The following is a 12,980-nucleotide window of genomic DNA, read 5'->3' as shown; positions in this document are numbered from 1 at the left end:
CTGTTCTAAATAGTATATAAGAATTTGTTGAATTTTTAGGACATATATTTGTTTAAATTTATTACATGATTAGTTTAGCTGACTAAAAATAAAAGTATATGCTAACTACTTTACTCCCTAAGTACCTCTTGTCTTAAGAGTTGTAATTTTTTTCCATGGATCAAAAGGCATTTTAGGAATTTAAGAAGACTTTTTTAAGGAGAGATTGATCTCCTTTTTAAGCCTTATTTTGTCTGATTCCATGGGCCACTGGTCTGAGGGAAGATCTTATGAAACAGAATAAAAAGGGAAGTTGATACAGTACAAGGTCGATAGAACTTATAAAATGTGCAAAGGTCACAGACAGGATTTGAACCTGCACTATCTCTAGCTCAGATCCAAAGTTTGAAATATCAGACCTTGGAACCATCAGCTCTCCAATCATGAATATCATCATAATTATGATTTATTGATTATTATCATATATTACATCCTTATGCTTGACGAATAAGCATACATTGATAAGGATGTATTACGTAAACCTTGAAACATACAATATTTAAATGTATAGTCCAGTCCCACATAATTTAAAAGATATTTATTGATCTCTCAGTACAATGTTAGTAAAACACTATTCCAATCATTAGAGCTTCTTGGATTAGTAATTTTTTGGTAAAAAAAATACTAACCCAAAAAATAAAACCCAAAACTGGCAACAGTGTTCGGCACCAGGTGTAGAGGAAGGATTAAAACGCAACTATTGGACTATTTTGGAATGGGCTGCTCTGGCAATAATAATTGATTATTTTAATTTTAGGTTTATAAGCAGGCATCTATGAAAGTGACAAATATTTGTCCCTTATAATAAAAAAAAATATTGCTGTATTATACTGAATTTATTTTATACAAAACTACCTAAAATAAATTCAATAGTATCAGAGCTATATTGCATACATTAGATTACAAATATGAATATTTAATATAGTAGCTAGGAATTAAAATTTAGAAACAAAAAAGGAAGTTACCGATTTACACTAACTATATGACAAATTCCTGACAGTGATGAAATTAATATTATATTATTTATTATTCCAATGCCATTTAAGGAAAGTTGATAATTCAATCTGCCCTTCTTGAGATCTGGAAATAAATGATTTACTCACCTTTGTCTACTGGCCAGTTCATTCCCCCTCCCCCACTCTTCCTTTCCACTCCACACTCTAATCTTACCTCAGTCCCTACCAATTAATCCCCTTCTTTTTAAACCTATTGTTCAAGAAAGACTGCCACAGTTGAGATAACATTTATATTTTTAATGAACGAATTTACATCTGAACTTTTGATTTTTAATCAATTTATGGGATGAGTTGAAAGTTCTATTATTATACAGAGAGCATCTACTAAACATTTTCATCTCTCTATTTATGATGTTATGAATAGTGTAAAACTAGGATTGGCTTTCGAATGGCTTATTAGTAACAGAAGTAGACTATTAAAACATCTATATTGACCACAGAAATAACAGGAAAATCTAAACATATCTAAAAAAAATACTTCATGGGAGAAACTAATAATTGATCACTCATACCATGAGTGAAGGTGATTGATTAATTGTTAGCTCTAACTAGCATTCTAGTTCCAAAAGTTAATTTTTAAGCCTCAGAAAAAATTAAATTTTAATTTCATTACTTCTACAATTATTTAGATATTTTTTACCTGAACTATGCCTGCTACCATAACTATGACCTTGCACTTTATTTGAACCATATTTTAAAAACATAAAAGTTAGTTGTATCCAATATTTTCACACAAAAATTCTTTCAAATGTGAACAAGAAAGTAATACACAGACTAATATATGAATGTAATATAATGATCATATGGTTCAATAAAGCTACTCTCAAAAGAGAACTTTAAATTGAAGTAAAGTAATTAATAATTAGAATATTCTTGTTATGACAATGTAACCACCTCTAAGTCCATGCTGCGGGCTAGGGTCGGATAGTTGTGATGGTGTTCACCAGAGAGAGTATGTCTGCGCGGGTCATCCCTGCGCCCCCTACCGCCCCTTCTGCCCTCCTCCTCTCTTGGTGCAGTCCCTGGAACAGAAGAAAGCAACACTATTGGTACTACTGGTACTTTCCATATACTTTCTTCCAGGCGTGCTTTTTTACATGTAGAAAAAAAATAACAGATGTTTAAAAACTGAAACACCAAAATATGAATTATGCCGCCCTGGCATACCAGAGCATACTTTCACTAATTTGTTATTCTCTGTCATTACAAATTGCTTGGGTTTCCCTTGGAGTTTGAAGTTTGAAATAAAAATGCTCATATTTCATCCAGTACAGAAAGTATACTATAAATGTTCATTTGCTATTCTATAAACTTCTTCATTATGGTGAAAAAGATGTATTCCAGGGCAGATAAGTTGTTCTAAACGTATATCAAGACAAGATTAGACTATAGTAAAGATAACATATATCTCCTATAAATTACATAACGGGAATCCATTTCATAGTTTCATAAGATTTTATGCCAAAACAGGAGGTCCTGGGTTCAATAGAAAAAGATACAAATTTCAACCTTTGACACATGTTATATGTCTTTAAATCTCTAATACAAAGATATATTAACTGGTGCAACTGTAAACATTTTTAGAAAATGGAAGGTGTTGCATAAATAAGATTGCTCCAATGAGTAGCCTCGTCTAAAGTCGGGAATTGCTAAGGTTGGGGGATAAGGGACGATAATGTAGGTCCGAAAACTACCGTAACTATGCAGCTTCTAGTAAGAGATTAGTAGTCTCATACGTAAATCTACAGTCAGGAATTGTTCAGGTGGGTGGATAAGGGACGATAATGTAGGTCCGAAAACTACCGTAACTATGCAGCTTCTAGTAAGAGATTAGTAGTCTCATACGTAAATCTACAGTCAGGAATTGTTCAGGTGGGTGGATAAGGGACGATAATGTAGGTCCGAAAACTACCGTAAACTATGCAGCTTCTAGTAAGAGATTAGTAGTCTCATACGTAAATCTACAGTCAGGAATAGTTCAGGTGGGTGGATAAGGGACGATAATGTAGGTCCGAAAACTACCGTAACTATGCAGCTTCTAGTAAGAGATTAGTAGTCTCATACGTAAATCTACAGTCAGGAATTGTTCAGGTGGGTGGATAAGGGACGATAATGTAGGTCCGAAAACTACCGTAACTATGCAGCTTCTAGTAAGAGATTAGTAGTCTCATACGTAAATCTACAGTCAGGAATTGTTCAGGTGGGTGGATAAGGGACGATAATGTAGGTCCGAAAACTACCATAACTATGCAGCTTCTAGTAAGAGATGAGTAGCCTCGTACGTAAATCTACAGTCGGGAATTGCTCAGGTTGGGGGATAAGGGACGATAATGTAGGTCCGAAAACTACCGTAACTATGCAGCTTCTAGTAAGGGATGAGGTTGTAGCCTCGTACGTAAATCTACTGGCGGGAATTGCTGAGGTTTGAGGTGTACGGGACAATAGTGTAGGTTCGTAAGCTACTTTAACTATGCAGCTCCAAGTAGGAGATTGGAAGCGTCCATCCGAGAATTACCGGTTTGAGTGCCCTGTTGAACGATATGGTCGATTGTCGTAAGCTGCCGTGACTGGGGACTTCCTACCAGGAGATAGATGTGGAACTCTAATAAAATTACATAGATTTTCTAAATTATCTATGGTTCTAAAGAAAATGTTAAAAGTTAGCTTACAGAAAATATATTGAGTGTTTTAATGAATAATAAAATATTACATGATTCATTAATTTCTCGGAGTTTCAAAAACTTGAAGAAATTGAGTAAAACCTACTAAACTACTATTACTGCTTGAATACTCAAAATAAACCCGTTTTATCATGAGCAGACACAGTTAAGTCTCAGCCCAAGCGTGACTCAGATTGTTGTTCTCAAGACAAAAGGCATTCCTAGCCCTTTCTCTCCCGGTATGGAGATTAATTTCTGAGCTTCTTTCATTTGCAAATTGGCACACGCTGCTTGGAAATTACAACAAGCCTCTGCTCACTTAAACATTTTTAGGATCCCCTCGTATGGATTATCTTAGCAGGCAAGTGAGAATGAAATAGTATTTATAATAACGTAATATAATCGACATCTAAAATTTGTTCAATGACAGAGGACTCCATAAAACACTGATCTGTTATTGTCTCATTGGAGCCGTATAGACTCAGGCTAGGCTGTGGATTGAGATTAATCAAAGTGACAGTCTCAAGTGTGTCTGTCGAAGAGAGACAGAGAGGAGGGGCTCTGTTCTCAACAACTGCGGTACAGCTAATGAATGGCTAATCACCATCACTTTGAAGCAATTCAGTAGTCTATCAATATGCATTACAACTCAATAGGTCTGTTCTACTTCTCTGCTCCTGCTAAACTTGGCACGGATACGAATTCAATAAGGTTTTATTACAGATTCCTAAACACTGGAAAATAAATGAAATAACACAAAGCAAATAATGGGAACAAAATGGAATCAATACATTTCATGGATGATATTCCAATAGATAAACTCGTAATTTTGGTATTATTATAGTAAAACTCATTCTTTGAACTGATAATGTAATTCAAGACATAGATCAACTATTTAAATCATAATTAAATATTTTATGTGTATGATATGAATAAATGAATTATAAAATAATATGCCTATTTAAAGTAGATGGTTCATTAATTCTATGAAACATAATTTTACAAAAACTTGTTAGCAATATAAATGAAATTTACTGGAGCAAATTGAATTGGGGACTTTGTTAAAACAAATCCTCAATCAGAAACTCAAAATCCAATCAATTCCTCTTTCAACAAATCTCTGTTTAAATTGTATTCACTGCTGCAGAAGCAAAACTGTCAATTCTCTCCCGTCCCAACCACACAACAACGACAAGAGATTAAATGTGTTGCCAGAACGTGCTTAGAATAAAACTATTGTAAAATAACTCTACCATTCAGGATTAGGCTATGGAAATATATTTATCAATTAACCTCGTAATTACAAGTTTTAACTTATTATTTGATTCCCAAATAAACATTACAACTAATGTTGATTGATTTTTGTGATCATGTAATTAACAATGGAAAATTAAGCATGCTTTAATTACAAACTCATTTTATTAGTTACACATGTAATAATGCCTTCCTTAAATTTTTGTCTTCTTCTACAATTGCTTTACAAGATATGAGCCGTATAGATTCATTTTGTCTTTCATAAACTACCAGATTTTAGTGGATTTAGTCAAATTATATATTTTTTAAATATTCTTTTTATAGTTCATTGGCAGCTTATGGAGTAGAAGAGAAGCTGCAAAGGTTACATATATGTTATAATATATTTCAATCTGTTCAAATAATAGAAGAGGAGGGTTCAATTATAAATGACCAGGTCAACTCCTTATTACTCTCAATAAGTTGAATACCATCTTCCCAGAACGTTTTTCTGAAGAGCTTACTGTATATTGATCGTTATTTCCATAAATTCTTCTAGAGAATCTGCCTGTATAGCAACTGCTGCTCAGAAAATGTAGAAAAACAAAGAATATACAGAGCAAACTCTCCGTAATAGTTTGGAAATCTGTTTTTCTAACCACGACAAATAAAACTTTAATTGAAACATGGGTTAGAAATGCTCAGTTTATCGTCGGACTGCCCTTGTGTGTCTTTTAGATTGTATTTTTTTATTTCATAAATCAATAAATATAAAAAATTTAAATTTCAAAATGACTGTTCTTGCAGTCTTACATGAAGAGAAAATAATAATACATTATCATACCGCGTTTCAAGGTGATAGGTACTTGAACATTTGGTTGAAGCTTAAAAACCTAAAAACTAATAAGATTATAAATGTTAAAAAGTACATAAAGTCACAAATAAAACATATATTTATAATCAAAACATTTTGACACCTAGAAAAAATATTGATCAGTAAATAATGTAGATTTGTAAGCTTTAAACTGTTATAATGCACAACAAAATTTGCATTGTTTACATGATTACAACCGTGTATTATTTCTTTACAGACTTTTATTTTTTTTAGTTTGTCAAGTGCTTGTAATTAAATGTATAAAAATTTAATCTTCTTCTCATATTTTCATAAGTTAGTTCATTCGTATGTTATTAAACTTTTAAACAGCGTGCCGTCTTGAATCGTGATATTATAATACAATATTATTTTCTCTTTATTTGAGACTATAAGAACAATACTTATGTAAAACTCTACTGGTTTCTAAAAAAAAAATCTAAAACCAGACATGTGGTAACTAAGCATTATTTATGCCCCTTGTATATCTTACATTTTTGTGCCTTAAGCTCAAGAAGAATTCCCTAAAATACCACCGTAGAGTTCATGAACACCTAACACTTCTTATCTATCTCAAAATTTCTGGAACTTACAGTGACATTCCTGTGCATATTATTACACACAAGTTAAATTTGTACCACGTTAATTGCTAACTGTGGAATATTAATGTAATTCCTTGACATCTCACACAATACATCAAAGGAATCTGCGAGTGATGACGTTTAATGTGTACTTACTGACAATAACTTAAATGGCAAACTTTTACTTTGGGTTAAATTGCATCAATTACTTTCCTAATACCACCAGGTCATTACTTATTACTAGTTTCCTGCAGTGATTAGTATATACTAATGGTTTTCATTTCATACTTATTACTAGTTTCCTGCAGTGATTAGTATATACTAACGGTTTTCATTTCATAATAAACTTATTTCCACGTTCGTTTACAAATAATTGGTATTAATAGTCTATTATTCAACTTTCATTTGCTTTTTTCCTCTCATATATTGTAAATGCCACTTTCAAAAATGATGATACCACCATATAAAATGTATAGGTATATAACTGTCAATTCAAATAACAACTTCATGTTATTACTACCATTTTAGTGACTGGCATGTTAATATCTGCTGTTCTAAATTATGAAGTCAATTATCTTTTCAAAACCTTTAATGTATCTTAATAATTCTACACACAAAGGACATTACCAAGGAATTTTTTAAACTTTTAATTTTTATTCCATAAGGAGGTTATAACTTTAAATGATATTTAGCAAAGATTATGTGTGTTTGTAAGACTTACATTCAACATTTCATTGGATAAGCAAAATGACAAATAATGTTTATGCAATTCTACAATAGTAAAAAACTAAAATTACTAAGACAACAAATGCACACATTTGAACCAACTCCAATCCAATTTGAATTCAGAACGGATTCTACTTGAATCTCTTCATGAGACAAGCAAGTGGACTTTTAAGTAATCCTACCAGGTTTATTCCTATCCGTTTGCAATTATTACAATGATTATTAGAGTTGTTTATAATGGTTGTTAGAGTGGATCGGCCTCTCTTTAAAAAAATTTCACAATTAATACTGATAGGAAAAATGTTATAATACTTAAGTTTTGCTCTACTTATGATGCTTATTAGCAGATGTATTACTTATACATACATGAAACTCTGAATCCTACCACTTCAAACCATAAGGTTTAGTAGCCGATAAAAACACACATTTATAAAAGAGTAATAAGATGTAACATTGATACATTAAATTCTTATTGATAAATATATTTAATAGAAATCTGCCTCAGCAACCACCATAATGATGTAATTCAGAGAAACAATTTGAATATATTTAAAACCGGTCGTCACTTAAACATCTATCCAAACTGACATCTCTGTGTCTGTAGTGTGGGTTATAGAGAATAACTACCATTATTTTAAATTTTCCAGAACAAACTTGGTACTGAGACATTGTTCAACATTTTGGGGATGGTTTCATTAGCCATTACTATTTTTTAACAATTTCATGTTTATCATGTCTGTTCCTCAGTATAAACAAAAAGAAAATCTTCTTTAAGGAAAAAAGAAGTTTAAAACAAGTCTTAATTGGTTAATATCCTATGCAGCCTTAATTGGAGTTCTATCCTATGCAGCCGACATAGCAGCTGTGATGAAAATGTGTCTCGTTTTTAATTTAATTTAAATTGGTTATCGTGTTTTGTTTTTTTATATGGACTTTTTTGATACGGGTTTTATTTTACGTTAATACAAACCCAACAAAGTGAGGTCGATGCTGGAATGAGAGTGAGTAATGTAAAAGATTAATTGGAATTCTAACCTCACTGGACTAAACAGACAAGCACAAAGACGACTAGTATTCGTGTCTACGCTGTTTAATTCAAGCTACACGCACCTTATACACTAGTATCAATACGACCCATATTCAAGTCATCTGTAGAAGCGGGGTATCGACTCGTACTGATAACTTCAAGATCCTCGGATCGAATCCCGATTGGAGCATTAACTTTTTGTTTTGCCAATTATAATTATTTATTATTTTAATCAACATTAATTGTTGTTGTTGCTAAATTAGACACTACTGTGAATTTTTAATTTCTTATTTTGAAAAAATGGTAATGACAAGAAGGTCAGTACCAATCCAGTGTTCTTGACGACAGCATGAAGAGTTGCTGATAAAACTGAGTTCAGCATTAAATTCTCTTGCCTCTAACAATCCTGATTTAGATTTACATGAGATAGTCGTTAATATTGAACTGCTCATGCATAAGTTTGACTGTCTCAGTGCTGATTCAATAAGCCAGCGTGATGCCCTAGAGGCCTCTGAGAGTGAAATACAATCATTAATATCGAAACTTGGGAGTGAAAAGGAGTTAAGGGTTAAAGAAATTAACAATTCATTCAAAATTCAGGACGATGTGAATGAAGAGGTAGTTACTCTTCAGTGTAAAATTAGCCACTTGGAGACAAGACTTCGGGACTGTGTAGCACAATGTCGAAATGCTGAATCTGCTACAAACCTAGCTTTAAGTAACTTAAAACTTGAAAAGGAAAAGAATATGGACCTTATTGAACGAAATAAAACCTTGAGCGGTAGTGTTACCGAAGCAAACAATACACTGAGTGTCCTAGGTTGTAAGGTTTCATCCTTGGAGAGTAAGGGTGAACAATCGTGGAGTAAGGACAAGTGGACTGATGACGACACGCTCAAACTGTTATTTTGAGACTTTGTCAACAAGTGTCAAGAATCAGGAGGAAATAGTTTTCCTGGGAACCTTCTCAAACACACATGTTAAAACTAAGTAATCCAGATATCGTTGAAGCTAATTGTAAGCAACTTACATCATCTGCCTTAAAGTACATTTTTTGTGTGTGTCAATAACTCAACTAGCCCTAATGAAGACTCTGGCTGTCATTGGACACTTTTATTCTGTGACGTAAAAGCTTCTAAAAGCTTACCATTTTGACTCGATTGGCCGGGTCAAATGCGCACTCTGCTATTAAGCTAGCGAAAAAACTATTAAATCAATGCCAATGATGTAGTGGAAGTGCCTTGTTTTCAGCAAACAAATTCATTTGAATGTGGACTAAATGTTCTGGTGAATGCTAAACAGATCTTGCAGTTTTTTTGTCTTGACAATTCAGTTACTCTGACTTTTGAAAATGGTTGGGATTACACGGGCATGCTCGTCCGATCTGCTCTGAGAAGACACAGATTAAAGTTCCTCTAAAAAAAAACGGTTTTTAAAAATCAAAAAATAGTAAAAGGCATGTTCAACAAAATTGTGAAGCTTTATCAAACATACAAAATCATGAATGGACAACTGTAAAAATCCAATCGTAAGCGCAGACACGGACGGGTGTGTTTTGGGTTTCTCCTGATATCATTTGTAGAAACAAGTTCAATGTATTGAGCGTAACTGAGAAGGATCCTGTAATCTTTACTGATATGAATGTTTGTAAACAAAACTGTTCAGACTAGGGCAATAAAAGATTTGCAATCTGATAAAGAATATGGTTCTAAACGTAAGAAACGTGTCAATACAAATAGACGTAAGGGTATTGATTTAAATTATTGTAAGCGTAAGCTTGTACACAAGAAGCCGAGTCCGGTCCTGCGGGTACATTCTCCTCAGATGTTCGTGTCAGCAGCGGAGTAGCCGCAACACCTGTTCTCCCTGTTACACGAAACCGAACTGACACTAGCGATAGCAAACCTAGTTCTAAGAATGTGTTAGTGTTAGGTGATTCAATGATTCGACACGCTATTCCAAGTACTCTTAGCGAAGAAGTGATCCTGGAATGTCGCCCAGGCGCTAGAATAACTGATTTAAAAGAAGTATTGTTGAGCTATGTGAATCACAGGTTTTCAGTTATACATATTCATGTGGGCACGAACAATCTGAGGAGAGGTTACAGGGGGGGTCCAGGATACAACGGGGGGGCCACGGCAAGCGTGAGGCTCTTCACGACATGGCTGATTTGCTGTTTACGACTAAGAAAAAATTTTCCAAATTCAAAAGTTTTCGTGAACAGCATAATTATTCGATCCGACATTAGCTATAAAGCCCTCCATGACTTTAACGTTCAAACTTGACTTGATGTGTAATAATTTTGGAGTCATGTTTGTGGAGGCCATGTGGGTGTCGAGGAGGCACCTCGCCCGGGATGGAAGACACCTTAACAGGCGAGGGGCGTCTCGCGGCTGAGTTCTCTGTTTGGAGCGGCTGTTCCTGCGAGTCTCCGTGTGATGGAGGACTCGGTGGCGAGCGTCAGCCAAGAAATCGTTAGTCTCGCCTCTGAGGGTGTGCCCGGACCCGGTCTCTCTTCCACTCCTGGAGGAGAGCTCGGGGTCGGGTTACGCGCCGGAGTCGGGAAACGAGCAGATCGAAGCTTGTGTTTTGCGCACCTACTAATATGCGCTCTTTAAAACACGGGTTTCGAGGAGATGTCATCATTTATAGATGACTTTTATTTGGATTTGTTTGGAAGTATCAGAAACTTGCTCAGTCCCAGCACCCCTTCTGACCATTACGAGATACCTGGATACACGCTTTTGAGAGCTGACCGAATAGTAGGAGCCGGAGGAGGTGTGGCTCTTTACATTAAAGAAGGTTTGACTTTCGAGAGAAAGAATATACCTAGCGTGGATCCAGGCATAGAATTTATCTCTGTAGTCCTTAAAATAAGGGGTATTAAGCTCGCCGTTGCCATAGTGTACAGGCCGCCTAGTGTTAGTAGCACCTGCCTCGACTCCTTCTTTTCAGGCACTGTTTGTGGACATCGCAGTTGAAGTGGACTCAGTCATATGCTTGGGTGATACTAACATCAATTTGTTGTCAAGTCACTGTCAAGAAGTCAAACATCTCCGTCGCCTGTTAAAAAATGACAAATAGCGTACAAACACATAACGGAACCTACTCGAGTTTACTGCCACATCATCCACACTGATAGATCATATAATAACAAATAAAGCGACTCACCCTTGAAACGTTGTGGGGTGATTGATGCTGTCGAGTATTTTAGATCACAGGGAATATGAAAATTACTGACCATAAACTCATTTACTGCAGTCTAATGTGTAGAAAAGAAAAAACCGTTGCCAAGTTTGTAACTTATAGAGATTTTTCAAAGTTTGACATTGAGGGTGCATTAGCCAGGCTGAGTAAAGTAAAATGGGAATGTACCTATGAAATGACGGAGGTGAGATGTATAAATAGTTTTATTGCTTCAAATGTGAGAAGTATTTTTGATTCTTTGGCACCCTTGGTGACAAAAAGAATAACGAAGAAGAAAGCACCATGGAGAAATAAGGAAATTATTGACTTAACAAAATTGAAGAATAAGTTACGAAAAAAAAAAATTTGCAAAGACTAAACAAGAGCGTGATTGGATAGAATATAAAAATATTAGAAATAGATTAAACGGTGTTGTACGCAAAGAAAAAAAAAGAATTTCCTTGTTGAAAAACTGACTGACTGTAAGGATTCTAAGGGGTTTTGGAAGTGCCTGAAGCAGAGTGATATAGTGAAGAAAAAGAGCAAAAACCACCTCCCAGCAGATATAAATGTGAATGAAATAAATAACTATTTCTCAAATATGGGATCATTTTATGAAGCAGACGAAGAACTGATAAACAATTACTATCGACAGACACGTGGGGGACTTGGTCAATAATTTTGTTTTTAGGAGAATATTAGAGGACGAAGTAAAGTCGGCTATAATGAGATCACCTCCAGGGCAGTTGGAGTAGATGACATAAGTATTTTAATGATAAAAGCCGTCAGTCCATATGCCATTGGTGCTATCACCCACCTAATGAACAAATCGTTGTCAACTGGTGAGTTTCCCAAAGAGTGGAAAACAAGTATAGTTCACCCTTTGTCAAAAAAACCTAACCCGAAAGATGTCAATGACCTGAGGCCAATATCTATACTACCAGCTATGTCAAAGTCCTTGAAAAATTAGTAACTAGGCAAATTGTTGAATACGTAAACGCAGAACGATTGCTCCCTAAAACTGCAGTCAGGATTCAGAAGAAACCATAGCACCTGCACTGCGTTGATGAATATGTTTGCAGACTTGTTTGAGGCGAGGATAGAGGCAGGTGTAGCTCTGTAGTTATGCTTGACTACTCTCAAGCCTTCGACTCCATAAGCCATGAATTACTGCTTGCGAAATTAAAAATATCTGGGCTTTCAGGACGATGCAAATTGCCTGGGTTAAGTCTTATTTAGAAAACAGAGAACAGGTGACTAAGATGGGTTCCGAAGTCTCACATCCCCTCGAGAAATCGAGAGGAGTGCCGCAGGGAAGTTGTCTGGGCCCTCTTTTGTTTACCCTTTATACAGCCGACCTAACCGATTGTGTGCGTCACTGCAACGTGCATGCGTATGCTGATGACTGCCAATTGCATCTGTCTTATGAGCTGAACTCAATCGACCAGGCTATTGTGGCAGTCAATTCTGATCTTTTGAGAATAGGTCAATGGTCGATAAGGCACGGTCTCAAATTGAATGTTGACAAATGCACAGTAATCCATGTTGCACACCTCCCACCATGATCCAACGTGTCGTTGAGGCAGCTGTGCAAGTCAAACTTGGGTGACGAGTTGCTAAGGGTGAGTGACGCTGTCAAGA

The 12,980-nt window shown here is 35.2% G+C and overlaps 1 protein-coding gene across 1 annotated transcript in view; it reads right to left on the bottom strand.

Annotated features, from left to right (window-relative positions):
* The window catches only part of LOC124359950 (coiled-coil domain-containing protein AGAP005037), a 560,570-nt gene that overhangs the window by 207,401 nt on the left and 340,189 nt on the right, over nucleotides 1–12,980 (bottom strand). Inside the window, 1 exon segment of the mRNA XM_046813142.1 lies at nucleotides 1,950–2,077. Coding sequence (XP_046669098.1) covers nucleotides 1,950–2,077 — 128 coding nt within the window.

The sequence above is a fragment of the Homalodisca vitripennis genome, chromosome 4 (genome assembly GCF_021130785.1).
Source record: "Homalodisca vitripennis isolate AUS2020 chromosome 4, UT_GWSS_2.1, whole genome shotgun sequence".
Lineage (NCBI taxonomy): Eukaryota > Metazoa > Arthropoda > Insecta > Hemiptera > Cicadellidae > Homalodisca > Homalodisca vitripennis.
Note: the sequence above shows the minus strand (reverse complement) of the source record. Positions and strands in the feature narration are given on the sequence as shown.